Source organism: Corvus hawaiiensis, chromosome 2 (genome assembly GCF_020740725.1).
Source record: "Corvus hawaiiensis isolate bCorHaw1 chromosome 2, bCorHaw1.pri.cur, whole genome shotgun sequence".
Lineage (NCBI taxonomy): Eukaryota > Metazoa > Chordata > Aves > Passeriformes > Corvidae > Corvus > Corvus hawaiiensis.
Window position 1 is genome coordinate 23,720,937 of NC_063214.1, and position 27,865 is coordinate 23,748,801.

The 27,865-nt window shown below is 42.5% G+C and overlaps 5 protein-coding genes across 15 annotated transcripts in view; 2 read left to right on the top strand and 3 right to left on the bottom strand.

Moving 5' to 3' along the window:
- LOC125321257 (PEST proteolytic signal containing nuclear protein) lies at positions 1–12,264 on the bottom strand. The gene is made up of 5 exons (XM_048293802.1): positions 12,166–12,264; positions 8,441–8,661; positions 6,451–6,525; positions 5,903–5,958; positions 1–4,550 (listed from the first exon to the last, which is right to left on the bottom strand). Exons 1-5 carry the CDS (start codon positions 12,218–12,220, stop codon positions 4,421–4,423), a joined length of 537 nt encoding a protein of 178 aa, XP_048149759.1. The 5' UTR covers positions 12,221–12,264; the 3' UTR covers positions 1–4,420.
- Positions 12,265–14,105: 1,841 nt separating this feature from the next.
- TRMT10C (tRNA methyltransferase 10C, mitochondrial RNase P subunit) lies at positions 14,106–17,851 on the bottom strand. Of its 3 annotated transcripts, none has more exons than XM_048293804.1 (3): positions 17,775–17,851; positions 15,851–15,993; positions 14,106–15,665 (listed from the first exon to the last, which is right to left on the bottom strand). In XM_048293804.1, exon 3 carries the CDS (start codon positions 15,632–15,634, stop codon positions 14,381–14,383), a length of 1,254 nt encoding a protein of 417 aa, XP_048149761.1. In that variant the 5' UTR covers positions 15,635–15,665; positions 15,851–15,993; positions 17,775–17,851; the 3' UTR covers positions 14,106–14,380. The 3 variants fall into 3 exon arrangements, with proteins under 3 accessions (XP_048149761.1, XP_048149763.1, XP_048149762.1); XM_048293806.1 differs by lacking the exon at positions 17,775–17,851 and adding an exon at positions 17,522–17,614; XM_048293805.1 differs by lacking the exon at positions 17,775–17,851 and adding an exon at positions 17,372–17,493.
- Positions 17,852–17,870: 19 nt separating this feature from the next.
- Positions 17,871–19,727, top strand: TXNL4B (thioredoxin like 4B). Its single transcript, XM_048293808.1, has 4 exons — positions 17,871–17,972; positions 18,273–18,438; positions 18,775–18,926; positions 19,368–19,727. The coding sequence occupies exons 2-4, from the start codon at positions 18,307–18,309 to the stop codon at positions 19,531–19,533; spliced, it is 450 nt and encodes a 149-aa protein (XP_048149765.1). The 5' UTR covers positions 17,871–17,972; positions 18,273–18,306; the 3' UTR covers positions 19,534–19,727.
- A 1,048-nt stretch (positions 19,728–20,775) lies between these two features.
- LOC125338174 (putative protein FAM172B) lies at positions 20,776–22,083 on the bottom strand (the record flags this gene model as incomplete). The annotated part of the gene is given in 3 exon segments (XM_048328563.1): positions 20,776–21,518; positions 21,521–21,838; positions 21,841–22,083. Coding segments are annotated over 3 exon segments (729 nt in total), but the record flags the coding sequence as incomplete, so codon positions are not given.
- A 3,362-nt stretch (positions 22,084–25,445) lies between these two features.
- The window catches only part of SENP7 (SUMO specific peptidase 7), a 44,957-nt gene continuing 42,537 nt past the window's right edge, over positions 25,446–27,865 (top strand). For 4 of the 9 annotated variants that reach the window (XM_048293809.1, XM_048293811.1, XM_048293816.1 and 1 more), the window contains exons 1-2: positions 25,446–25,518; positions 26,923–26,969. In XM_048293809.1, coding sequence (XP_048149766.1) covers positions 26,934–26,969 — 36 coding nt within the window. In that variant the 5' untranslated portion in view covers positions 25,446–25,518; positions 26,923–26,933. Of the gene's footprint in view, positions 25,519–25,588; positions 25,781–26,922; positions 26,970–27,490; positions 27,554–27,865 lie in introns of those variants that run through there. The other 5 variants (XM_048293810.1, XM_048293815.1, XM_048293813.1 and 2 more) reach the window with 4 other exon arrangements.

Here is a 27,865-nt window from a genome sequence, read left to right on the forward strand (position 1 = left end):
GAAAAGGAAAGACAATTACATTTTTATTATAACTTGCATTACCTTTAGGTTAATAGCTTGGCATCAATAAACATCAATATGGACTCATAATTTCACGTTTCAGTGGAGCTCTTGCTACCATAAACACTTTCTGTGTATCCATCTCATCAGGAGATCCAGTCCCAAGAAACAAATTTAAGAACTGAGCCACACGCCAAGCAGAGGTTTTCCAGATGTTGCTCCATGCCACTTCATCAGGAAGTTCATGCTCTGATTACCAGCCATGACGTCGCTGCCACTCCTCCCTCCTCCTTACCCAGCCTGAGGGGCAGCTGGCATTGGAGTGTACAGACCTCAAAAAGCTGCAGAGTTGAAAGGTTTGGGCAGTAAATCTTGGGCTCCCACCACTGCAGATTACTAAATGTGAACTGGCAAACATGAATTGAACATGCTGTGTCCAGAGTTCAAGTGTAACAGCTGATGTTCTGTGCTTTTGAGTCCATGGATAACTACACACCTACCCCCAGGCAACGGCTCCACATTATTAGACATGAACAGCTTTCCTAAGCACTACATAAAATGCCAATATTTCAAAATTAGACAACAATAGGAGATCTTTTTGCTAATGAAACCAGAAGAAATAAGGGATGTGTTAACAGGATAAAGTAACCAATTCGTTAATTGTCCAATACTTACGGTGTTCTAGTGTCTCATGCCAGAGACACAAGACAACCAATTCTGGTGAGTTTAGAACATAACCTTCCCTTTTGTAGCCTAAGGGCAGAACTACTCAGCATTCCTCAGCTTGTAGTTTTATAAGGAATTCAAAAAACCCCAACCTCTTTGCAGAACACCCTTTAAGGCTACCAACTACACAAACAATAAACCTTCTTGAAACTCTGCTGCTTCTCCAAACAGATTTATCTTATCTTACAGCAGCCCAGAAAGAGTTGTAGTGACACCAGTGAATTCCAATAGTTTAAAACCCGTTTGCCCCCTCAGGAACCAGAATTTGCCATTTTCTCAAAAGCTGACTTCTCCTCCCAAGTCTCTTTGGAAAGCCAGCTTTGGTAAAGCCACTGCAGCACACAGAACTCAGCAGAGCCCTGTGAGTTCTGACAAAGGGCTGCTCTGCAAACCTGGCAGCCGTGGAGATGAAGCTCAGTGGGCCTGACGGCAGCTGTGGCTGCTGCCATGGGGCTGCCGGGAGGACCACAGTTGGCTTTGCCAAAGTTCAATGAATACCATGATTGGGTCATGTCTGATACGGCACAAGCTGTGAAACAGCACCCCTCAGTTACCTTAGAGACAGGCTGGGGACTCCTTCCTGCTGATAAAAATCTTCATTCTGAGAATCTGGATGATGCACCTCCCATACTCTAAAGGAACGAAATTAGGTAAGGGGCTACACCCAGCACTGCCTGAAACACTGCCACCAGTAGTTCACCACACTGTTTGGTGGGACTGTTTTGTTTTGGGTTTTTGGGGGGCGAGGAGGGGGGCCTTCTTGCCTTTTGTTTCCTTTTTTTTGTGGGGGGGTTGTTAGGCTTTTTTATTATTTTAATACAGTTAGATGAGTTTGGATCCATTTACAAGGCAGCAGGCTCAGAAGAGCCCAGCTGCAGGGTAGCACAGCGAAGGTTACTGGGTAACTACTCACATCTTCACCTTACGTCACCAGTGTTCTGCAGGCTGCTCAGGTGCCAATTCCTGCTAAGCAAGCATGAGCTCCCTGGGAAAAAACTACACAAACTGGCATTTAAACCACTGACAGGCACACACATCTTGCTGTACTAAGCAGTTCAAGGTCTCAAAATACCTCCTGGAAGCACTTCAACATACCTAAATCACATAGTTTATCATGAGTTTCAGGATTCTTGAACATCCTTTGAAAAAAAAAGCCAAACCAACCAACAAAAAAAAAATCACACCAAGAACAAACAAACAAACAAACAAAAAGGCTCTGCATGCAAAAACCATGACTACTCTTAACCAGAGCCTACAGCTTCAAGTTAGTCCCAGCTAACATTTGCCATGATGCTATTGTTCAGGTCAGTCAGTTTGTCCTGCAAGCGTCAGACATTAAACACCAGCAGACACCTCGGAGCAACAAAACCCAGCTTGTTTGGCACTCAGTCCTGAGGCCATCCTGATGGATTTCCTTCCATGAAGAAGGAAGAGAACACTTACATTGGGTGAGGCAGGATCACTGCTCACCTTCAGCTGAGATTTAGAAGTTTCTGCAGTCTCTCACAAGGTCTAGGACTATTTATTGACCGTGGAAGTAAGAAGATAAATATAACTTTTCCTCTCTCAGTTGCATGGAAGGCATTCCATAGCATGTCTGCTCTTCTGCCTAGCAATTTCCTAAATGATTTTGAAGTACAAGGAAATTCTGGGTATGAATAGCTACTTGAGTCAAAGATGCGGAAGACAGTGGTGGTAGGTTAAGGTTAACTAAAACAAGGAATAAATTTCCAAGTCATTCTCTTATTTGAAGTTCTGTTTTTCTTTGTTCCTATACAAGTGACTAATATAGTATGAACCACCTACTGAGGAGCACGAGAAAATAGCTATTCAGTATGAATTACCACTATCTTAAAGGGATTTATTCAGACAAACATAACCACATGTGATGAAAATAAGTGAAAAGTTTGTCTTGCCTAGTTCCAGTAATGCCCAAATTGCTTTTGGAAGTCCTGAAAGTCAGTTTTGAAAGTGTGTTTTGTTTTAAATAAACCAAATATTTCTGCTATGGAAAAAAAAATAATGTATACATTTTTATGTTAAGTTTGTAACAAGGCTTTTAAAAGAAAACAGTTACAGGTATTCAACTGCATCAGACTTCAAAGAAAAAAGATTACACATACAATACAAAAATACAAAAAAATATTTTTAGAACTTACAAACTCAAAAGTCTAAGTGGTCAGAGCTTTCCTAAAATAATAATAATAATCATCATAATAATAATCATAATAATAAAAAAATACATTACAAGATGCACTTTCCTTTCTGTACTTGCAAGTTCAACTTTAGCAAGAAGACGCTTTTAGAGGCAGGATGAAAGCAATTAATGTATTGAATTCTACAACCAGTTCCCAGAAATTAATTTAGTGGTTGACACTATCAGGTATTTGAGTTTAAAAAGAACCTTATGTTTGTTTGGGGTAGGGGAGGTGTTGCTCTTGGGACAGGTGGTGGTGTTGCTGTTGATAATGTTCTATTTTACCTGTTCTGTTAGTAAAATGTTTTACAAATATGCAATCTAAATTAGAGTGAAATTTAGATGGTCACTACTAGCACTGAAATCCTACAGCACTGTTCTGCAGTATGAAAGCTAAGAAATAAACTGACCAGATTTATGTCACTGCTGAAAATCACTGCAAAAGGAAGACAGGCAGGAAAAGGTCAAGTTTTATTTCTGAAGCTGACACTTGTTAGAAACATCAGGACTGCAGATACAGCATTCTTTGACCTGATAGTGTCCACTGAGGTCACAGGTATCAAGGCATTTTGTCTTAAATGGCAAGACAGGGAAAGTGCATCTTAGATTTTTCATACTAAGCAGTGAGTTACCAATTTTTGGTGTGGCTTTTATTCCTTCTAGGCATCGTAAAGAAAAATATTCAACCAAAGGTGAAGCTTAATGTACATTAGCTTGTATTTTTGGTGGTGGCTTTTGTGTACCACTAGGAAATGCTAACAAGCACTACTCAAGGCTAATGATTTAAAAGGAGCACACTGAAAATACTGATTTACCTTTGTAGTGAATATTCTTTACAGACTGTATCTAATATACAGACAAGGCCCATTTCCTTAGGACAGAACAGGCCACTGAAGGTTACACATCCTACATGAAATTTTAAACAAAATCAGAGCTAAGTTACCAGAGCCACTCAGAGCAACGTAATTCCTAGTTTGCAGAGACTTAACAAAAGGTGACTGCAGGGAGAAAAAAATACAGGTTCTTATTTTTTCCTGTGTAAGATTATACTCAAATTAATAGTCCAGTAACCCCTCTAGCACAAGACAATGCTCACTCCTAGGAGTCAACTGTTTCTCCTGTTATGAAGAGGGAGCCAGAAGTGAGAATGCAAGAGCATTCAATTTTGACCTTATTAAAGAGACAGTAACCTTTTTCATCCACCTTATTTAATCACTGACAAAAAAAAAATTATCTTAAAAAGGTACCACTCCAATTTCTTTATTATCTGTAACCTTTTGAAACTAATCACATGAACTACAAAATTAGCAAATGCCTTGAAATCTGTATACAAAACATAAATTACCTCTAATTTCAAACTCATTTATTAGTGTACCACTCAAAATCTTAAAAAAGTGGCTCCAAAGATAGTCTCATACCATTCTTAAAAAAGGAAACTGTTCCTTTAATGTTACACCCTCCCCTCCCCCCAAACACCCAACTTGTAATCCACATCATTTAGTTATTTTCTTGGTCATGGACGTTTCCAAGATGAGATTTTATATTTCGTTCCCATAGCTTCTGGTTGTCAGAAAATCCATGCTTTCCTTTATTGAAGGAATTTGGTCCTGCTGAGGTTGGTGTATCCCTGTGAGAAGTAAAACAAGAGCAGTTGAGAAAGTCAGCTCACCTACAGTAGTCCGTGCCATGTGACACTGAGAATGCCAATTACAAGCCAAATCTGCCCCAGAAACTACCACACATTTCCTTCTGTTACATCAGGAGCCCTCACTATTAGCAAATGTAAGCTGGCCACAGACCTGATCTCTCCACAGTACACCAAAACAGAGCTGGGGCAGGAGGGGAGGTGGCAGTGGCAGTAACTGCTGCCAGCTGCGAAGAATTTGTTGCAAGGATTAAGAAACTGAGGATCCAAATTTGCTACTGGAGAAAAAAGAAAAACCACCAAACTAGAGAACTTCCAGAGTGACTGACTTTAAAAGCAGTCTATCATAATAAACATTTCTAAAATACAAATTTTCAAAATTCATCCCCAGTTTAAGTGAAGCCTCCTCTGAAAAGGTCCCTACTTATTTTAGGACTGGTCTTCTACCCTCTCACATCTGTGGCAAGCAGAAGAATTACATAATTTATTATAAAATAAAGAATTCTTTGTCTTTCTGAAAGATGATTCTCATCTTCCCCTTGCACATGAGTTTAAAAACGTGACCAGACTACCTACTTCAAGGCAATTTATAAAACTGAAAACTAGAAAAATACAAAGTAGAGACAAGCAGAATTCCTACCTATTACCTTTACAAGAAAAAAAAAAAGAGCTTCTGTTTAATGCAGACTCAATTTCTTCCTCAAAAAAAGGCAAGCATGAGTCAAAGTTCAAATGCAAATGTACTACTTTTAACCTGTAGATGAAACATTTGAAAATCCTGTTTCTGGAGAAATGCTTCTTTAACCTCTTCTATTGATGCCTTAGGTTTTAACTTTTCTATTTTTCAAATCCTGTACTGCCTGGTGTGTAACTCTGAAGTTCCTTGTGGCCTGTTAGCTGCTGTTCTCTCATGCTGGTTGGACATAACAAGACTCTCTAGGTTTCCACCTCAAGGACACCAGGCCTTAAAATGTGTAAACTAAAAGCCTCTAAAGAGGGGAACCCACTTGGGGTAATTACATAATGAACTGAAGTTATAATTGGAGAATTAACCCTGATATGCAAACGGACCAAACTTATAAAAGTATGAAGAACCCGTGACCCAGAGTCCATCCTGGGTGGATTCTTTGGCCTGCCCATGGTGTACCTTTGAAGGCCTTCAAATAAATACCTCCTTTTGTTCTCTTATTCTTGTCTAGCCTCTGTGTTTTAGGTGGCCACTCCAGGCATCACTTTCTCCTCGTATTCTTAAGCCATCTGCAAGACCTGCCCTGAGCTGGGGAGGTACTTCACACGCTCACCCTTCCCCAAAGCCCAGTTCAAAGCTGCCCTACCTTCCGATGTTCTTCATGCGCATCTTTGCTTCTGGGGGCATCTCCTCTGGTTCGCTCTGCAGGGACAAAGGAGGTCAGAGCAGGGCTGGGCACTAGCTTTTGAACACTTCAAATGCCTGACAAGATAAAGGCCAGACTACAGCCCTACAGGACAGCAAAGTGACTTTGGACACAGTGGAGGTCCTACAAGGTTATAGAACAAAATACAAATTCCTTTGTTCGCCTCTATGTAAAAAGGAGCAGTAAAATGGTAACAAAATATTTAGCAAACCAGAAGCACAAGTTTCCTTTGCCTCCCCTTAATCAAGCCTAGAGAAAGCAACTATTAATTCAAATTATGCTGTGCATCTTATTTTCACGGAGAAGTTACCAACATTTTAATGATTTCTTGAACCAACACAAAGCTATGAAATTGTACATTCTTAATCAGAATCAAGAGATGCTTCTAGGTTGAAAATTCCTGACAGTTATGTAAAGAACCATAAATAACCCACTCTCTGCCTACCACACCAATGGTATTTTGTGTTTGTCACTGGTTTATTACTCACATCTTCATCTTCATTGAATGCTGCTGCTACAGAAAGGGTTTTTGGAGCCAGGGTTGGAACAGGCTCTTTAGGCTTCTGAAAAAGATAAAATTCACAAGTAAAGTAAGTCTACTAACTCAAAAAAAACTACCCTTGGCTTTTTAAGCATTTTGGTAAAATTAAGTCAAGTCAAACATCTTCACTGAAATGGGCAAGCAGGGGGAAACATTTTTGTCTAAATCAAGCACATAAAGGATTCTCTAATGAAAAACGAAAATGACTGCTCATTTATGTGTGATCACTCCGAGCAGCAAGCTGAACCCTCTCATATTACAGCTCCCCACATGCAGGTCTTAACTTTCTAGCACACTGCAGGGGTACTCAGCCACTGGTGCATGACATGAACAATTAAAACAGAACCTGAATAACTTGTGGTAGCTCAAAATTTTACTGCGTCACTATTTCCATTATTCTTTTGGGATATTCTTATCCATCAATGTCAGAAAAAACGAATATATTTATTTTCTTCTATTTTAACAACGTGACAGCTTTCTGGCTTAAAACAATTCAATGCTTTTAAACTACTACCAGTGTGTATCACACAGTCCAATTAATACAAAGTTCCTTTAAAGAGTATGTTTTTTATTTCCAATTTTTTATTCCTCTATCTAAAGTGTAGGAAGCTGTCAACTCACAACTGTTCCATGTAATACAACAGTGGCACCAAAAGTTACTTCAACACCACTGAGAAAAAACAAGTTACTAGTAACAGTTTGCTACTATAGTACTAAATCAATCCTGTACAGTGCTTTCCCCATTTTGCCTTTACTGGCAATTCTTTAATACACACTCCCAGAAGCTGGTACTGCAGCAGAGCCCTTATGCAACTGCCTACAGCTGTTCTTCACCAATACTGTACAACACATAAATACCATTTTTAAAGCATCTGCACCCAAGGAATGGGTAACGTACTAGGGGAATAAAAATGACTGAAAAGAAACAGGGCAAGTTTCAGCACTGTCCCATCTGGTGCACTGTCAGTCACCCATTAAATTCAGTGAACCAGAAATCCTGAGCCAAATTTATTGCCACTTTGGACATGAGAAACTGAAGAATGCTAGAAGCTCAGAGACGTCAGCTTTGTCTATTTTTCCAAAGTCTGAGCTGCCCTGATTGCATTTATATCCTAGAATGCTGCCAGCCCACATCTCCCATCTTAAAATAAGAGAGATGTCTAAAATGCTGGCATTGCGGGTGCAAGGCTTTCACGATTAGAGTTTGAATTTAGTGCAGACAGCTATTCAGAATGTATCCATCACAGTGATACGTGGGAAATGTAAATGAACTGTATTAAATAGAGAGGCAGCCCCTGGCTTGCCCTTGGCCAAGCCAGCAGAGGACTCGGAGAGCTATCAGATTCACATGGAAACAAGCACAAGGATACCTTGTGCTGGACAATCAAGGAGATCAGAATTCTTAGAAACCTTTGTAACGAAGCCTCATCTCTTGCATGTAACACAAGTAAATCACAGTGACCTTGCAAAGAACACGCAAAGACATGGAAATACACTGCAATTCCTCATGCTAAAATAAGATCTTTGGCATGGAAGACAACCTATTAGGCCATCTAGATGCTTTCTTCCAACTTTAAGCTCCTATGCAATGAAGCTTCCAGCACTCATTTCAAAGTAGCCTGAATAGCTTAACAAGTCTGCTTATTTCCCTCAGGAAATTACTGCAGACTTACCAAATCTCATTACAAAATTATTCTGTATGTTTAAAGATCTACAGTTCATTTCAATCAAGTCTTATGCTTCTTGAGACTACTGACCTGTTATTAATCACCTTGAAGTACTTACACATGCATGACTAGCTGGCCCTGCAATGTCTGCTTAAACTTTACCCACGTTACCCTCATGGGATTCAAGGTTTCCTTCTGCAAGGAAGCCTCCCCAAAGTATTTCCCTTTTCCCTAAGATTCCCTAACATGAAAAGTCCTCAGTAAACTTACATTTGCTCCCAGTTTGATGGATATTGCAGATGCCTTCTTTGTTGTCTGACTGCCTATGGAAAATCCAAACTTGGACATTTTGGCAGGAGCAGGCTTTGTGGTGAAGTCTTCAGCTTCTTCATTAGCTGCCCGTTTCTCTGCGCTGCGACTCGAACTTTCTCCTCCATTACTGGAAGAAACAGTCTTAGTTTTCACAGGTTTTTCTGCCTCTTCTTCAGGTCCTGGTGAAGTCGAAACAACTTACCAAGATGAGCTACTTTTACTGAGCAGATTGATGGGAGCAGCAACCTCAAAAAGCATTATACTTTGGGTGCAATAGGTAAGATGTTTTTAGTGACAGCAGTTTCCACCAACGTATATTTAGTGGACAGCAAAACACAAAGAGGAGAAGAAACTGCAAGCACTCCACTACTTGTAAAGAACTTCTTGTATGAGCCAGGAAAACAATCTTGAAGCATCATCTCTTTATTTAGTATGGAAGTCAAAGTTCATGTAGTAAATTAAATGTAGATGACTAAATCTTTTTAAGTTTTTAAGTTGCCACAGATAAGCTTTCATAATTGGAATCCCAATTCCAAATCTAGAGTAGATAATCTAAGTTAAAATTAATTCTACTAAATTCCTACAAAATCATGTCCATGCCAGTCTCTAGGCTTGTCTGGCACAACTCTAAAATCATGGGAGTGACTACAGTGAGGCCAGCTGTCTCAATCATGCTTCAAGTCACTGCTTGTCCGCATCTCATCTGTAATAAATCTGCCAAGCTCTGCTTGAGGAAGGAATCAGCACTAAAAAAACATATATATAGATTTCATCTTTTCTGCTTTTGTATAGTCATGGAAAACAGAGCAGCTGAACAGTGATCCACAGAGAAAAAACATTCAAGTAACATTTTCATTCCTATAAAATCAGTTTCTTCAGCTACACCAAGAGACAAAGGTGTCCTTGGAAAACTCACACTGAACAGAGTAAATGCTTCAGCAAAAAGACGCTTCCCTGCTGCTGCAATAAGCAAACCACTGCAGTAGCAGAAGGGGGGAAAACCGACACATTAGGGAATGGACAGGCAAGTGCTCTCAGTAGCAGTTTAAAACAACTGGAGCTAGCACAAGTTCCTCATCACATCAAGTGGAGAACAGCACCTTCCATGCACAGCAAATTCAGACCATCAGGGAATAAAGTTCTTTGCACTGCTAGTGCAAAAAACTACTATGCAAGATGAAGTAATGGGAGAGAAGAAAGTCTGAACTGGGGGTCAACAAGATTGTAGCTCTGAGAAAAAAAAAAGAAGCAAACAATATCAGGAAAGAGAAAAACTAGGGACTCAATCTATATATATATGTTTGTCTGCTATTTCCCAAATCATAAGCAGCAGAATATACCACTTCTACCCCACTCTTCCAGGTATCAAGATAGTACGTGATTGAAACCAAAATGAATTTATCATTCACCTTCAGAAATATGGCAGATCACAAAAAAACCTGTCACTTTAATCAGTTTCATCATATTTAAAAAATGGTACTGCAAATTTGATCCAGAAAACATAGATATAAAAATGAAAAACAAAGGAGGAAAGAGAAACAATCAAAATTTACACAAGTGACCTTGGGTACTGGTAGTGGTCTTAGCACAGTTTACCAAAAAGCAATCTGCAAAGACTATGAGAACATCCTTACAGCTAATCCATGAAATCACATTAAATAAAATATTCCAAGTCCAGCCTAGGTACACTAGAGACTGTGATTCAAGGGTAGGTAGAAGACTCACTGGCATTAAAAGTGCTGGAACCATAGAGCTAAGTCTTCTTATTCATAACATACAAAACCCATAGCAGCCCAAAATTCAGGACACAAGGAACCAGTCTGGGTTCCTAAACTAGGGCTAGCTTGAAGGTTAGGACACTACAGCTTGCTTCTTTTAAGTGCAAATTCTCAAATACTGCTGAGCACAAGGTGAAGCCTAATACAATCTACCCATGTCTGTTTTCTCACCAAATCTTAAAGAGCATCTCTCTCAGAATTAGTTCCTATCAGCACTGCATTCTGAGTGCTATTTCTACTGGGCTCGCCATGGGATGAACTCCAGACTGCTGAAAGAAACACTCTTACTTGATGAGAGAGCTGTAAGGGGCACTGGACAATTGGGGAAGGTGGGGAAGGAGCCATTGTGCTGTTTAATTTCTGCAAGAAACAAAAATGCAGACATTTTTATTAACTATTAAACAGGTCTCTACTATCTCCCATGCCAGTCCATAAATATATTCCAAGATATGAAGACTTCTTTATTATTTCCTGGTGGTCACACTTCACCTTACAGAAAGCACCTATTTCCAAACTAGACTAGCTAGTGTCCTTTTCATGGATTACAGAAATAAAAAGTTGTCCTACTTCACAGTGGCTTCACTCGTGTGTATCAACAAACCACACGAGTGGACAACTTCCCCTGTCCAGGTGGCTGAAGTGACAAGACTGACAGTTCCAGCTGCACAGCATTTCAGGATCTGTTGTCCCTGGGAGTGTGACCACTGGGACATGTGGGAACAAACCAGTCACAACTAAGTTAATTTTAAGATAAACCCCACTATCTTGGCAAAAACTAAAGACTGCAAATTGCCTTCAAAAATCATCAGGGAACAACTATTCATCCTTAGGGCCAACCAACACTCCTTAACTCACTCAGATCATGTTTCAGCACACCAAAGAGTACACAAGACAGTGTGAATTTCTGATGTACTGATGCTGTCCAGTTACTGTATAACCAATACAAAAAAACCCAATACCATCACCAAAAAATGAAAACCAAAACGCCACCAAAGCCCAACAGAGAACCAAGAGTCAAGGAACTACCTAAAATCAAGTAAAACTGTTCAAATGTCAGCAATTATCAGAAATAACATTCACTGTTGAGGCTATCCTGATTGGTTTCCTGATTTAATTTTTCAACAGATCTAAGAAGTGCCCTTTCCCTTACAGATACATTGAAACAAAAAAAAAAAACCAAAAAAAAAAAAAAAAAAAAAAAACCCAAAAAAAACAAACCACCACCAAAAACCACATCAAAACCTAACTAAAACAAAAAAAGAAACACACCAGGAAAGAAAAGCTTTATCTTTGAAAAGACAGTGTCCTTTCAAGTTTAAGTTAAGGGAAGAAAGAAGAAAAGAAACATCCAATTAAAATCTTCGAACCAAACAGTGCAGAAATGACAGGAATATCCAGTCATAATATAAATACTGTAAGACCAAAAAGCAAACTTACAGATTGCTGCAAAGCAAAAAACCCCCAAATGCTTAAAACAGCAATTAAAGAATATTCACTGTACCCATTTATAAATAACTTATACCATAACTGTTGAAAGTTAATCTTTAAGGCTCTGTCTTCATCCTTGCAGACAGCAACAGTCATATTTCTCTCAAAACACGGTGTAAGTATTCCGTGTATTTTTAAAGGAGAGAAATAGCGCATTTGCGCCAACAAGGAGAAGCTGGTGTAATTTTACAAAAGCGCCTGTAAAGCTGAGGACAGCAGGCCCAACTCGGCCTCTCCTCCAGCGCAGCCCCCTCAGGCCCGGGCCACCCCCTCTCCCCGCAGGGCCGGGCACCGCACGGCCCAGCCCGGGCAACTCACGGCCGGGTGAGGCACACCTGGACCCCCCCACCCCCGCTGGACCAGCCCGGACCCCGTTCCCACCCCACAGCTCCCCGGCGAGAGGCGCTACATGTTCACCTCCTGCGGGCTGCGGCCGCTTCGCCTTCTCCCCGTCGGCTCTGCCGTCCGCCATTTTCCCCCGCCTCCGCCGCCTCACGCGCCGCGCACGCGCGTGCCTCGGGCCCGCCCCCGCGAGGCCCCGCTGGCGGCCGCCCGGCCCCGCCCCTGCGGCGCGCGGCGATGCGGGGCGGGAACAGCTCCGCACGTGGGCACGGCTCCCCTTCCCTTCCCTTCTTCCCTTCCCTTCGGAAAGCGGCGTATCGGAGTCACCCCCGGCATCGCACACTGAGCCGCTGCATCACGGGGCTGCGGAGGAACCACGTCCGCTGCCGCGCCCTCCTCAGGGCGCGTGGTTTAACGATTCCGTTTAACCTTCCGTGATTCACAAATAATCATTACCTCATTACCTCCTCGGTGTGTATAGGTATCTAAAGTGTGTGGAGCGAGTGCGCCAAGAAGATGGATCCAGGCCCTTCTCCGTGGTGCCAAGCAATGGGACAAGAGGCGATGGGTAGAAACTGATGCACAGGAAGTTCCACCTGAACAGGAGGAAGAACTTCACTGTGCAGTGACCGAGCACTGGAACAGGTTGCCCAGAGAGGCTGTGGAGTCTCCCTCACTGGAGATATTCAAGAACCATCCGGATGCAATCCTGTGCCATGTGCTCTGGGATGACCCTGTTTTAGTCGGGAGGTGGGAGAGGTGATGCGCTGAGGTCCCTTCCAACCTCACCCAATCTGTGATTCTGTAACACGAGTTCAAGTGAGCAGTGACACCACCTTCCCCCGCCCCAGTGTGCAAGCCAGTCTGCAAATCAGAAGAGGCTGTTTGTATGGAGGAACAGCAAATGACAGAAGGGACATGGTACCCAGCCCACAGCAGATGGTTGGAACTAGATAAGACCCCTTCCAGTCCAACCCATTCCATGGTTCTATGACACTCAGCAGCATGTAGTTCCACTGTTGTCTCTTCCTCCCCTGAGGAAAAAGAGTCTGCCTGAGGTACACACACTCACACAGCCAGTCCTTGCACTTCAGGGCTTCCCAGGCAGCTCTCAAGCATCACCTGAAACACCACCCTAGGGTAAAGCTTTGTGTACTTCCCAACCACACACAACTGAGAGGAACCAGGTCTTTCCCTCTACCAGAGGTTATCCATGCCTGGAGGCCCCTGCACCTCACAACAGACAGTGAAGAGCAGTATTGGGTAGTGAATCTTCTGCCTTCCAACCCCCACCTTGCAACAGCATGTAGGAAGAGGTCACCAGGGAGTGGGTCACCACCAATTCCTGGTATACCTGTGTGAAATTATACTCCCTGCTCCTAGTCTTTGAATTTTCAGGACCCAACTCATCATCTGCCATCACTGACTTTAAGCATCACCCATAGGGAAAAGCCCTCCTTGCCCTACAGACAAGACAGCAGAACTGTATTTAACAATACGCCCATGGCAGCTCTGCAGCCTGAACACAGACTTTCAGAGACATCAATGTATTCTGAGTTGTGAGAAAAAAGGCTCTCTGCTCCTCTAAGTATTTACTAATAGGACTGTTTACCATCTCAGAAGTTCCAGCACTTTGGGAAATCTACATTACATGGCCTGAAAACACAGGCACTCTGGGATAAAAGTCTTACACAGAAGTATGTAAGATTATTTTTTTAGCACAGTCAAGAAATTTGCCTTATTCCTTCCAAACAGGGACTTGATTTGTGCCAGACAGAACACCCAGAAGTACATGGTGCAGCTCCCCAAACTCATGCAAGGTTTTAACCATTTGTTTTCAGTTCAGCTATCAAAGGTCAATTCGTCTGCACACGAAAGGATTCAGGAAGTAATGGGAGAGGTCTCTTCTACTTCATCTTAGCGATCTTTTAGAATAAAACTTAGACAGCCTCCAAAGCAGTGAGCTCTGAAGAACAACCTCTGCATTCAGTAATCATCACCCTTGTCCAGCACAGTTCAATTGAACACACTGATATTCTTTGTGTAGAGTTATTTTTTTTAGAACAGATGATCTCATTTCTCTTACATAATTTCAACATGTGAATAAATTTTAACAGCTGGACTACTAAAGTAATTTTAAAAACCCAACTCTTAACAATGGTCATTTCAAATGTAAGCAACAAAACATGTTGTGAGATTAAGAGCTGAACAGAGTTCCAGATGTACAGAGAAGCCAGAGCATTAAAGGACACAGTTTGCATGTAAAAAATTCATTCTCCTCCCCATTACTCTACTTTTGCTTTAGTTTATACTTCTTGGGGTAGCTTTTGGCAAATTGCTTTTGTACTTCTTCCCGTCCCTTTCCATGTTTAAGTATGTTGATCAGGTCTAAGGTTTTCTTCAGTTCCTTTACAGGTTTGCTTACAAAGCCACAGTATTTCCTTTTTGGAACAAATTCCAGAGCCTTCTTCCAGTCAGCAGTATCTTTCAAGGTTAATAAAATATGCATCATTTGATCCAGTGTGAGGTTTTTGGCACCAGTACTCCAGAGCAAATACTTGTCCAGTGGAAGGGCTGCAGTCTCCAATCCTAATCGCTTTGCCCGTGCTAAAGAGACTCCTGTTTTTATGCTCTTGTCAACCATTGACCCAACAATATAGATCTTATCATGATCAAATGTTTTCATCACTTTGGGAGAATCAGCTGTCAGATAGATGAGCTTATCCTTTGGAAAGATTTCTGTGTAGCACTGGTCTGTCACAGTGATAAGCAGCTTGCCCCATGCCTCTCTATACTGCTTGATAAATTCCCTATGATAGAGGCTATCATCTTTGAAGTTACAGAAGTGGATGTGGAACGGGTCCACAGATCTCCGATTGCAGCTCTCACTCAGTACTATCTGTCTCACTGTATTTGTGACTTCTCGGACAGACATTTCTTTTTCATAAGACATGTCAAATACTAGAGGTTGGCCAAAGATCATGGACTGAGCAGCCCTCCAATTGTATGCTTTATCCATAGTGCTGGACCACATACATACAAATGAACTCTTTTTGGTCTCATCCATTTTTGAAGCTTGATTTTGTGCTTCCAGCCTCCTTTCCCTTTTCTCATCCATCTTTCTTTTGTCATTTTTCTTTTGAAGTTCTTTGAGATGCAAATATTTTAAATACTTCTTTTTGGCTGACTTAGAAGGGCACTCCATGAAAGTCTTTAGCTCTTCTTCACAGATATTTTCTGGAACCGCTCTGCCAGCTAGCCTCCACATCTCCAAGGTCTCACGTGCAGCAGCCAAACTGGAAAGCTCCTTAGGCTCTGAGACCGTCTCACTGGCCTCTTCTTGCAACCCAGATTTCATTACCTTTTTCCACTCATCTAAATCTAATTTTTCTGAGGGTTCACATGACTTGTCCTGCTTCAGACAAAGTGATAAACTGAGAGCTCTACTGAGTGGAAACAAATCCTTTTGCATCCTATGTTGTGCAGCAAATGGAAGGACAGAACTTCTCACAGTTTTTCTCAGAAGCATGTTAGCAGATTGCATACTTAGAGACGTGCTGTGTTCCAACACTTATCTATAAAACACCAATAAGATGGGAAAAAAACTTGTCAGAAATCACAAAGAAAACACTTGCAGATTTTTATTCTTAGTAATGCTGACAGAAAATAGGTTACTTCTTGGAGGATGCTAGAAATTCCTCCTTCCACTATGAATTTTTCTGTTTCCTGAATGAAAACAGCTTAAACCAGCTATACTTACTGCAATTCAAAATGTAGGCAAACAACCTCCAAGAATTGTCCAAGATCTGTTTAAGTTATCTGTATCATATGACAAGCCTTCACAACCAAAGTCAGTGAAATGCTGCATGGAAACCAGAAGTATTTTTATGTAATTTATCTATCCTGTGAAAAAAGAAGAGATGGAAGAATAACAACTCGTCCAGAAAAAGACCAAAGACCATCTTTTTTTGTTTTTGCTAAATTGTCTGTGAAGTTGGCATTTGCACATAAATCTGAGGACCTAAACCCCCCCAGTCCCATTAATTTTATCCACATTTGTATTTAAATATGAAAGAAAAACACCCAAGAACATTTAGTATTTTCCTTGGCCTATGCACACTACTGAACTAAGCATCAGTGAAGCTTCAATGCTTGAGGAAACACGATTTGGACAAAACTAGAATTAGTTCCTAATTTTTAAATCAAAATTCACAATCTTCCTAATAAACTGAAAATAATGTGATATATAGAACCAGAAGTTAAATCTAAGGTTTGTAAGTATGTACCTGCTCATACAGAGGCACAGAAGGAGCAGTGTATTATTTAGAAATGTTATATAACCTGGCATGTGTTTCACTATACAGTAATTGGTCAAATTGGTGGCTGACCTCTCATGTTCTACCGTTATTAAGATAAAAGTATCAAGAACAACCAAGCAACCCAACAATGCGAAAATTTGTAAGTGTTACAATAGAGGTATCCCTAATTTTACAATGAAGCGTTAAACCTACTGGCAAAAGTAATAATCAAAAAAATACATTGTCTAGCATGGAGAAATCAAGGGATCGGGTCCTCAATTAACTTACATTACTGGAGCTCCAATTAAGTCAATATTGAACACCAGATTTACACCATCAGAATACTTGATGACAGCTTTTGATAGAGCCAAATTACCTTCCAGTGTGTCATTCACACTAACACCACTACTGCACGAATTAGTCTCTGAAGAACCTAGATGCGTAGCACTGAAAGTATTTTTCTTGTTTTTTTTCTTTAGCATGACTTCACTGAAACTCATCTCAGTAACAGAAAGGCTCTTCACTGATACTTCAGAGACTGAACAACTTGCCTTACTTCCCCAGCACAGCTGCCCACTCAGAATCACGGAATCACATAATAAGTAAGGCTGGAAGAGCCCACAGTGGATCATGTGGTCCAACCTCCCTGCTCAGGCAGGGTCATCCCAGAGCACAGGGCACAGGATTGTATCCAGAGAGGTCTGGAATATCTCCAGTGAGGGAGACTCCACAGCCTCTCTGGGCAACCTGTTCAGTGCACGGTCATCTGCACAGTAAAGAAGTTCTTCCTCATGTTCAGGTGGAACTTCTGTGCAGCAGTTTCTGCCCGTTGCCTCTTGTCCTATGGCTTGGCACCACGGGGAAGAGACTGGATCCATCTTATTGGCACTCCCTTCAGACACCCTCACTGATGAGGCCGGCTGCAGGGGAGCGGCACTGCACATGCACGCTGCTTAACAATTTTTAAACCAGCCCACGAGTACCCGAGCCGCTGAGCGCCAGGTCACACCCGACACATCCGCGCTGTGCTCCACAGCCCTCCCGGGGACACCGGCGCGCCCGCTCCCCCAGCTGCGGCGGGGCCCGCGAGGACCGCGGCCTCCGAGCACCGCGCCGCGGGTGGCGAGAAGCACCTGCCCGATCTCCGGCCGCGCTCCCGCCCGTCGGCGCTCGGGCGGGGCGGGGCGGGCCGGGGACGGGGCCGGGCGGACCCCGAGCCACGCCGCGCTCGGCCCCGGCCCCGGCCCCGGCCCCGGTCCCGGCCCCGGCCCCGGCCCCGGCCCCGGCCCCGGCCCCGGCCCCGGTCCCGGTCCCGGTCCCGGCCCCGGCCCCGGCCCCGGCCCCGGCCCCGGCCCCGGCTCCGACCGCGCCGCCACCGCCGCTCACCTCGCGGAGCCGCTGCGCCTGCGCGGGGCGGGCCCGCCCGGGCGCGGTACGTCCCCTCGGCCGTCCCCGGCGCTCCGCGGCCGCACCGCCAGTGTTCCGGGCTTTCTGCGCCCCCACGACGGCACCTGCGGCGGGCGGCGATCCGAACTCTTCCATATTCCGTTCCCGGGAGGCCCCCGGGCACTGAGGGGGCTGCCGGTGGGTCCTGCCGCCGGCCCTGGTGCGGGGCAGCGTCTGGCCCCGCCGCCGCGCTGCGCTGGGGCGTGAGGCAATCGCTGGGGCTGAGGGTTTTGTCAGCCCGGCCTGGTGACCTGTGATGTCTCTCTCCCCGCTTCCCTTTCTGCCTCTCTTCCTCCCTCGCTCTCTTCTCCTCCCTCCGCCCCCGCCTTTTTCTTCCTTTTTAAAAAATTTAATAGCACAGAGAAGTTTCGCTTATTTTTGGCATGCTGGTTGTTGTTGTTTGATGGTGCGTTGTTTTGTTGGTTTTTTCCCTATCAGGTGGGGATTTTAGTGGAGACCGTGATCTGTCGCGATGAGTTTTCTGCTGCCCAAACTGACCTGTAAGAAGGAAGTGGATCAGGCAATAAAAAGCGTGGCTGAGAAGGTTTTGGTTCTCCGTTTTGGAAGAGATAATGATGCTGTTTGTCTGCAGCTCGATGATATTGTAAGACCAATTTTTTTTTTTTTTTTTAAGAACTATACAAGTATACTTGTTGCATAAAAGAGAAGAGAATGTTGCTTTTGGCTAATATGGGGAGTCATGAAAAACTTGGTGACAGATATAGAATGAAGTGCTACTCTATTTATAAAAAGGTTTGAAAAGTAAGCATTGATGTTATTATTGTAGTGGCTGAGCAAAGTGCTTGAGGTAGACAAGATGTGATATTCTAAGCCCTGCTTAAGCTGGTAACACATAAGAGAAACAGGCTTTATAAAGCTTGCCACCCTTTTTTCCTCATGTCTCAATCTAATTGTCATCTACCTTTCTCACTCTTTCCAGCTTGCAAAAACAGCTCATGACCTAAGTAAAATGGCAGTCATTTACCTGGTGGATGTGAACAACGTCCCCGTGTACACCCAGTATTTTGACATCAGTTATATTCCCTCTACTGTATTTTTCTTCAATGGACAACACATGAAGGTTGATTATGGGTAAGTCATCCTACCATTGCCTATGATGTCTGTAAGAACTATCAGTCTTTCTCTATGTTACTGTGTCTGGGGAAGGTAACATTTGAAAACTATCATGTTGTTACCAGCATCTGCATTGAGAATTCTGTAGGAAGCCAGAAGGATGTAAATTAGAGAAGTATTTTGAAATATGCTCTGATGCAATAAGTAGGAGAAAGATGTCTGACTCTGCAAAAAACAGTAAGAAATCATTAAAGTCTTAGACATGATGCTGCACCTGTTTGACCTTTGGAGGTCACAGCATATTCCTGACTTGGTTATGCCATTACAAAGTTAGTGCATTCTTTCAGAATGACCAGATCAGAACCCCTTATCTCATGTGCATCTTTTCATGTTTTTAGGTGTTTTTTCTCTGAATACTTTAATGTTACAATTCTACCTTTGTCTTATGCTTATATTTAGGTCTCCAGATCACACCAAATTTGTAGGAAGCTTCAAAACAAAGCAAGACTTTATAGATCTGATTGAAGTGATCTACCGCGGAGCAATGCGGGGAAAGCTCATTGTGAGAAGTCCCATTGATCCCAATAACATTCCTAAATACGACCTTCTCTACCAAGGAATTTAATGGGTTCACCGGAGATGATAAGAATTACACAAATGGACGATGTTCCAGATCCCTTTTCCTTTGAGCACTTTTCCTCCTCTGACACTGTGGGGCAGTTTGAGCATTTATCCTGAAGGATCATATTGGTCTCCTTCTGAAGACAGACATTCTGTCACCTCATGCTTTGCTCATAAATAAAGCTACATGTTCATGCACAAGTGACTATTCTTTGAGTTGTGTGCTGACCCCTACAAAACAGGCAGGCTGTGGGCATCCTCAGCTATGGGATCTCCAGTGCAACCTTCTTCATGGAACCAAGGCACTCTGTTATTTGTCTATTTAGTACCACTTTCATTCAGATTTAAGAACAGTAAACCTGACATAAATAAAAAAAACTATGCTTGCTCTCACGAGCATTCAACTGAATGTGCCTTTCCAATAGAATTTTACACTTTTACCCATTGCTGCTTAATAGGAAAGAAGTTTCTTCTGAGGGAGTGATAACTGAAATCTGAAATGGATATAAACACAAAGTTGATGCTCTCATCTCTCTGATACCCATTATTACTGTTAATGGCTTTTTTGACTGAGAGTGGAATGTTCTACACTTGTAGGAGAAGGTTTTGTCAGCCTTCTGAAGGATGCTTTTTTGCAGCCATTGAACACTTTTGATTCCCATGGGCTTGAACTGGAAATTAAGAATAATAACTCTTTTGTTTACATTCACTTTAAAGATTGTTTGAACTTCTGCTTGTACACATTGCATGCCTCGAGTATGTACATTTATAAATTGTGTTTCCCACCTCTGTCAAACAGCTGAGAGGAAACAGCTATGTCATTCCTTTGCATCAGTTTGGTAACTGCAGGTTGCTAGACTATTGTATTTCTACAGCAGCACATGTCCAGTATTCTCATTGGCTTAGTTGGCCTTAAGATGGAAATCACTTTACCTTCATGTGTCATGTTTGGGGCACACCGACTCTGACTGGAGGGAAGGTAGTAGTATATACTTCCCTGATGCATTATTCGGCTTAACAGTAAATGTTTCAAGGAAGAAGGTGGATGTTCCAGCTCTTGAAAGACTTTAAACAATATACGGTACATAGAAAGGAGGAAACAGATTGTTTACATGCTTCTTCTATTCCAGATTTGGCTTCTAATGCAGCTAAGCACTTAAGCAAATGTTTTCCTGATAGTTTAGTCTGATTATAGAGCCATAACTATAGAATGTTTATTATAGAAAATGATACTGCTGAGAGTTGATGTACCTTAACATCTTTAATTCAACTTTAAATTTCACAGCTAGCAAAAGGATTGTGGCTTAAGGCTTTCAACAATACATTTCTTTCCTAATAGTTAAGTTTTGTGGTTTTTTCTCAAAACAAACAAACTGGTTTCAAACCTAGAACTGTAAATTGCTCCGCAGTGAGATGAAGGTTCTTAGGTGATGGAAAGGTACAGAGGAAGTTACAAAAGGAAGAGACCACTATCAAGAACAAACCAGTTGTACCTTTATTTATTGCCTCTCTTCTTACTTGTTCTGCTTCTGGTTGCAACAGGTGAATTCCTAAAGGCTGTCGTGGTCTTGGCTCTCAGCATGCTCTTCAAGTACTTAAAGACGGCTTGTAAGCAGCAGGAGGGTGCTAAGCCATACTTTTCTGTTCGAGCAGAGAAAGTAGGACAACTTATTCTCATGAGAAAGCCCACAGTTTTATTTAGAGGTTTACTGTTTGACACCCATTCCCAGCAGTATTTGTGTATCCCTTCCTGTATTTCTGGATCGTGTCTGCTCTGGTGCTGCATGCTGTGCGTGGAGTCGATGAACGCCAGAGTACACTTTATTCATTCGTCACCTCATGTTTTCTCTGCACCAGCTGATCAGCAAACACCAACCCACCATAGCCATGGGCAATGAAGGCCACATTCCTGGCTGCACTCTTTGCAATGAAATGATCCCATACATACATGGTATGCTCCTCGGGGCTGCTGCTGCCCCTCTTGGGGATCCACCAGACAGGCTGCGTAAAAGGAAGTGCTTCTTCCCTGGCAGAAAATCTCTCCTTTTCAGTGTCCAGATCGGTGTGAAGTTGTCATTGGGGTTCAGTACAATCACTTCCCAGTGGCTTTGCAGGGCCATTTTGATGAATGGTATTTGTGTTCCATGTCTCAGGCCCTCACTGACAATTATCCTACACCCCCACTGTCCAGCACAGAAAACTCCATGGTCTTGAAGAAGGATAATTAGGCTAGAGGAACTTGTTAGTGCATTCTTGCTCATGAAAGAGAAACTTCTTGGTTCATCCTCTGTAGCATCAGTAGGAATATATAAACCTTCTGCAGTATGCAGACTCTTTCCAGGAGCTCATAAACATACTGGGTAATAAAATGTCCCAGAACTTCATAGCGTTTATGACTCTACTCATGTCCATTCTTGTAATAACTGAAAACAAAGGACTCATTTGTATCCAGGTGCCTCAGTTCCCCTTTTATATTGAAGTCATATTTTAGTTCCTCTTCATACTCCGAACCCTCTGTTAGTTTCCTCAAACTGAGGTCACGCTGTATTTGTAACCATTACAAATTAAGAAGGCTATTATGTCAAAGTAGTGATAGACCTCCACACAACACCTGCCTACCCACACCCCCATTGCATTAGAATTTAGATTTAAAAGCTGTTACAGATGAAATACTTGTTGATCCAGAGTATTTAGTGGTGATGTATAGTAAACCAGCTGCTTCTAAAAAAGTCTCTTAGAGATTTCAGTTGCAAAGTTCCAACAGCAGTAACTCATCTGCCTTTATTATGCCTTATTTCAGTTTGATAGTTAAAAATTTGTATGCTATCATGTTTATTTAAAGATCTGTTTAAGGTAGTTTGAATTAAAGGCTTTAAGAAGGAGGCATATGTACATGGTTCATTGTTCACTTGAACAACTTTTGTTGTGCTGTCTCCTAGCCATTATCTTGAAACACCACTGAGTTTCAAGGGTGCCTTTGAAATACAGGCTTTGGCAGCTGGAAATAGTCCATGTGTTATACTGGATCCTGAGTTTTTAAAGAAAATCAAGCTGCGCTTACTAAGGACTTCAACCTTCCCGTAGCTTGTGTACCAGCATACTCTCCATGTTCTACCTTCAACTGCACTAGAACAGATAATACATGTATGTGTTTGCTTTCTACTAATCACTCCAGTTAGTCATTCATCCTTGAAAGCACTTGCCACATGGAAATACAGGAATGGATGACAGAATAAACTAGCCACTGTGATCCAGGAGCAGGAGAAAAGAAAGTCCATGCAGCAAACTATCATGAGGTTGGATTGAGGTCTCCAGTTTCAGATTATCTCTAACGACTGATATGAATTATACCAGGAAGAGATTTTTGTGCAGCTGAAAAATTAAGCTTAGCAGAACCTTCTATTTTCCTAGTAACTCTTCAATCTACTACTGACTGTTACTGGCCGTAGAATGGCAAACAGGATATAACCTTTGGCGTGGTCAGAATCCTATCTTTACAGGAATTTAGTCCTAACACAGTCCTTATTTTTTTTCTGTAAATGGTCTGAATCAAGTTATATTCGGCAAGTTATACTATATACCTTTAAGTTTTTCTTGCTAAACTAAAATAAGTTTTTCAAAACACAGTAAATCACATTCTATGTTAAAAGTCACTATACCATCTGATAAAGCCAATTACTAGGACAAAAAGTGATCTGAATATTTTCATGTAAGCAACTTGAGCTGGAACCCAACTCCTTCAAGGAATGCAAGTTTCCTTGAGGTAAGGTGCTCAGCAGATTAAAAATTATTTCTTACACTCCCAAATTAAAAAACCTCAAAACCCAAACAAACACATTTTTGCTTTTCAGCACAGCAACACCACATGTATTTTCCTTTTGAGTAATCTCCACTGGGCTAGTGTTATTAAGTCCTCTCTTCAGAGTCATTCCTGTCTTCTGATTAATAGAGAGCAGGCTAGAAAATGTTACTTTCTCCTTTTTTATCTCATATAATCAGTACACATAGAAAAGGGGAAAAATCATATGCTATGATATATAATCCATTTACTGTCTTGCCAGTTTCTTGAAATGGAAACAGCACAAAGAAACTGCAAGGGCACCCATTCATCTACGATTTTTTCATTCTGCAGGAAGGCACAAAAGACACAAAGGATATGGGAGAAGAGTCTGTTATACTACTGAAATACGGGCAATTAATGCAAAAGAGATAATATTTAGTAGGAAAGAAGCTACCCATATTCCTGTCATTGTTCCCATGAGATGAAGTGGGAGAAAAATGGACATATTTTAAGGAAAGATGTGTATGAAGAAAGGTGCAGCTTTCTGTAAGAATTAGGAATAGGTAGATGCAGTTTCCTCAGAGTGGTATGCTGTGGAGCACCTCTCAGTCGTTTTCTCTCCTCACCCCTAAAAGACTGGAGAGACTAATTTCCCAACATACTCTGAATCGGAAGTTACCATTCTCTTACTTCAGCTACTAACAGCAACGTTGCTTCTTCAGTTCCAAAACACGGATATGTGATTCCAAATTAAACCCTGAACACCTACTTTACAAAGCATTGTGAAAGGTTTCTGAAGATTTCAGGAGGCAGAAACAAACAAACACAGTTTTACACGGGGTGCACGTATGACTTTCCTTCCTAAAATTGCCTTCAAGATGCGAAATGAAAAGTTTTGAGGCAAATTGTAATAGGTTATCACTTAAGAGTTCACTTAAATAGCAGCTTAGAATTATATACTTATTAGTCCAGAGGACTGATTTTATTGTTGTAACACAATCAATTATAGAATTAAAAAGTAGCAATTCTAGATTGTTCTAGATATAGCTGCATAACGCATGTATTTTTTTGTGGTAAGTCTGCATTCTAAATCAGTGTTGATTGCTGTTTGTACTTCATTGTCTGTATGCAATGTTTAAGGCAGTATATGCTAGCAGCCTTTACAATTGCTACCTTAATTTTAAAAAATCGCCTTTGGGGCAAAATAATCCCTCTTTCCCTTCTTCTCACTTTTCTGTTCGGATTCTAAAATGTTTCAGGTGTAACTTCGGCTGGTGCTTTTTACAGCATTTGGCATATTCTAAACACTACTGCAGTATAAGTACTATATAAGATCCATAAAGATTACTTTGTTTTCCATTTAAAACCACCTTATTCTAGTAAAGCCCAATATTACTGTATGCTCTCCTGTAAAATCTGTAATCATCATAGACGGAAATCTTTTTCACTCTGGGAGTGTAGACAAGTCCTCTGCATGAAAAAAATAAACCCAACCATGGTTTCAGTTTTCATTACTTTACGTACTGGGGTGTATATTTATAAAACCTATCAGTAGCTGATAGTTGCGGCCATCTAAAGTGCTCCAGATAGTTCCAAGTTACAAACTAACCTCTCATGTTTTTAATTTACATCTCACAGTAGGTTTAAGCTAAACCTCGAGTATGAAACTAAGCATTTGTCCACACCAGTTTTAATTCCCACTAACAAGAAAAAAGTAAAACAGAAAGCTCCATACAAAACTTACAATTCTGAAGCCGCCCTGAAAAAATACACAAAGCAAAAAAACCCCAGCCAACAAATCTTCGTCTCCTCCTGGCTGTAGAAGGATTTCTAAGGGCATCAGCTGCAAAACACAGCCAGCCTGGGTTATGAGGGCGCTGCCCGGCTGTGCATCCCCCTGTCGGGGGAATAACCTGGCGGGGTCTGGCTGTCAGCTGAGGGAAACGCCATTAGCAAGGTGCAACTTAAACCTGGGTCGGGTTGGGTTCACTATTGCTTCTTCAGAAGCAGTGCGGTTTCCTCGATTCTTTCCCCAAACGGGTCAGTACGGAGCTCTAGCCGAGCAAGTTAAAGCAGGGAAGGCCTGAGGGGCAGCGCCGCGGGCGGGCGCTGGCTCCGGCGGGGCGGTGCCGTGCCCGGCCCGGAAGTACCCGGGGAAGCTGCGCGGGCGGCGGCGGCGGGGCCGGGTAAACAGCTCCGGCTGTGTCGGTGAGTGCTGTGTGCTGCCGCCGGGGCCGCTCGCTCCCCCCCGCTCCCGGCCCTTCGGCGGGGGAGGGGGCAGGAAGGCAGAGCTGCAGCCGGCCCGTGGCGTCTCAGGGGGGCCTGTGCGGCCGCTGTCCCCACGGGGCGGCCGCGGTGTCTGTCGCGAACGAGCGAAGCCGTCAGGGCGGTTGAACGGAGGGCACCGAGGCAGGGCTGGTGGCGGCGTTGCTGCTCCGCTGGGAGAAGGCTGAGGGGAGAGTGTGAAAAGGTGGAATTGCTGGCTCAGGCCGCCGGATCTGCGCGTTTGTCAGAGGGAAACTGTTCTCCTTCTAGCGGGAGAAGCCGGGGCCGGGGCTGCGGGGCCGGGGCTGCGGGGCCCGGGCAGCCCTGTGTCAGGGCCGGGCTCATGCGGTGACAGCTCGGGCGCTGCCGCCCCTGGGTGGTGCGTGTTCTCCCCGAGCTGTCAGGCGGCCCCGTTTGTCGGCTTTTCCTCGTCACAGGCGTCGGAACTGGCAGTATTTTGGCTTTTCTTTATCGGTCTGTAGCTGTTGCTGTTGCCCACACCGGGGGACTATGGCTCTAAGTTAAAAAAGCGCCGAGATAAGTAAAAAGTCCCCGAACTTGGCTTCTTGAGAGACTCCAAACCAGCTGTAAACTTTGAAGGTCTTATGCCAGAATCATATAGAATATGTATAAAGAGAACACCTATAAATGCTGGAAGCTCTGAGGCTGTGTTCTTCCAGTGATGAAGTTTATGGATTTAACAGGAATCTTTGAATATTATTTATTCTTGGAGCCCTTGCAGTGGCCCTTTGTAACTCCTTTCCCCTCTATAGTCCAAGTGTGAACTGCTCATTAGTTGTGTGATTGCAGTGAGGAGTTAATCAGTAAATGTCTTAGCTGAGGATAAATTCTAGGACAGTTTCATTAACAGTTCTGTCTATGCTGACAATCTAGAGCCTTTCGCGAGTGTGTGGCTGTCAATTGCTTTTTTCCAAGGCCTATAGTGACAGGACAAGAGAAAATGACCATAAATTGAAAGAGGGTCAGTGTAGATTGGACATGAGGAAGAAATATTTTTTACAATAAGGATGGTGAGACTGGAACAGATTGCACGGAGAAGCACTGGATGCCCCATCCCTGGGAGCGTTCAAGGTCAGGCTGAATAGGCTTTGAGCAACCTGATCAAGTGAAAGGTGTCCCTGCCCATGGCAGGAGAGCTGGAATATAAGATCTTTTAAAATCCGTATCCAACCCAAGCCATTTTATGAATGTGTTTTCTTTGTTCTAGTTTGCTCAAAAATTATCTTCTTCTTTCGTAGTACCTGCTACTGTGGTCCTGCTTCCCTCTTAATCAATAAACCAGAAATTGTTAAGTTTGTTTCTTTTTTTGTTGTTGTTTTTTTCCAGTAGAGAAAACCATGTCAGGAAGAACATCATCTTCAAGTCATGTCAGTGTAAGTGTTCCCAAAATTTCCAACAATTTCTTTTGAGGCTGTGGGTGTCCTAGGCTGTTCTGATGTGTTTGTACAACCAAATTCATTCTTCACTGATCTAACTTTTGCTTTCTTGGGAAACTGTTTATTATGGTAGCAGTCAATACTAATGTCTATTGTTGAACATCTATTGATACATGATAGCATTTGATTACACATAAACAGGGTGTTTTCCAAGTTATTTTAAGACCTAGACTAACCTCTAAAATTTTAGAGTAAGTTGAAGTAAGTAGAACAGCTGCAAAACTGTGTAAAACTTGGTATCTGCAGAGATGTACTCAGAGGCTTCTTATGCTGTGTATATTTTTTCCTGAAATATCCCTATTAGCAGTAGTTTCTAGCAGTGGGAGTACTGGTGAGAACAAATGGTAGACACGGCAATCACTGGTGTGATTGGGTAAGGTCTAGGAGGTCTAGTGGTTTAGAAATAAGCTGTTCCCAGCACTGTGTTTATGCACTTTCTCTGGCCCTTCCTCCTACAGGTGGAAACCTTCAGGAAAGTATTGCTGGTTTAGATGAGGAGTCTGCTGAGTGCGTATGCACATGTATGTGTAGAGTTAGTCACTTTTTGTTTGGGAAAAGCTGAGACAGCTGCATACCTTGTGTTTAGCATAGATTCAGACCTGTCTTTCCTCTTGACTTTGTGCTTGTTCTCTAAGTTAATAGTGGACACTGTAAACCAACATCTTCTTAATGAGTGCAAGCATTGGGAAGATGCTGTATGGTGAGCTGGAAGTGTTGCTGGTTAATGTATCTTGTGCTTTTTATCCCTTTCTGTCAGTTGTCTCTTCTTGTTTACTGTGTCTGACTTTATGTGTACTTTAATGTTGTCTGTTATGTCATTACAGAGGTTACCA

Bases quoted from the DNA above. Each gene is read 5' to 3' on its own strand.
- TXNL4B (XM_048293808.1), top strand. From the start codon at position 18,307: ATGAGTTTTCTGCTGCCCAAACTGACCTGTAAGAAGGAAGTGGATCAG. The intron at 18,439-18,774 runs GTAAGACCAATT...CACTCTTTCCAG, and splicing joins GTCTGCAGCTCGATGATATT to CTTGCAAAAACAGCTCATGA. The intron at 18,927-19,367 runs GTAAGTCATCCT...GCTTATATTTAG, and splicing joins CACATGAAGGTTGATTATGG to GTCTCCAGATCACACCAAAT.
- TRMT10C (XM_048293804.1), bottom strand. From the start codon at position 15,634: ATGCAATCTGCTAACATGCTTCTGAGAAAAACTGTGAGAAGTTCTGTC.
- LOC125321257 (XM_048293802.1), bottom strand. From the start codon at position 12,220: ATGGCGGACGGCAGAGCCGACGGGGAGAAGGCGAAGCGGCCGCAGCCC. The intron at 8,662-12,165 runs GTGAACATGTAG...CGACTTCACCAG, and splicing joins GCGGCCGCAGCCCGCAGGAG to GACCTGAAGAAGAGGCAGAA. The intron at 5,959-6,450 runs GTGAGTAATAAA...TTGTCCCTGCAG, and splicing joins CATTCAATGAAGATGAAGAT to AGCGAACCAGAGGAGATGCC.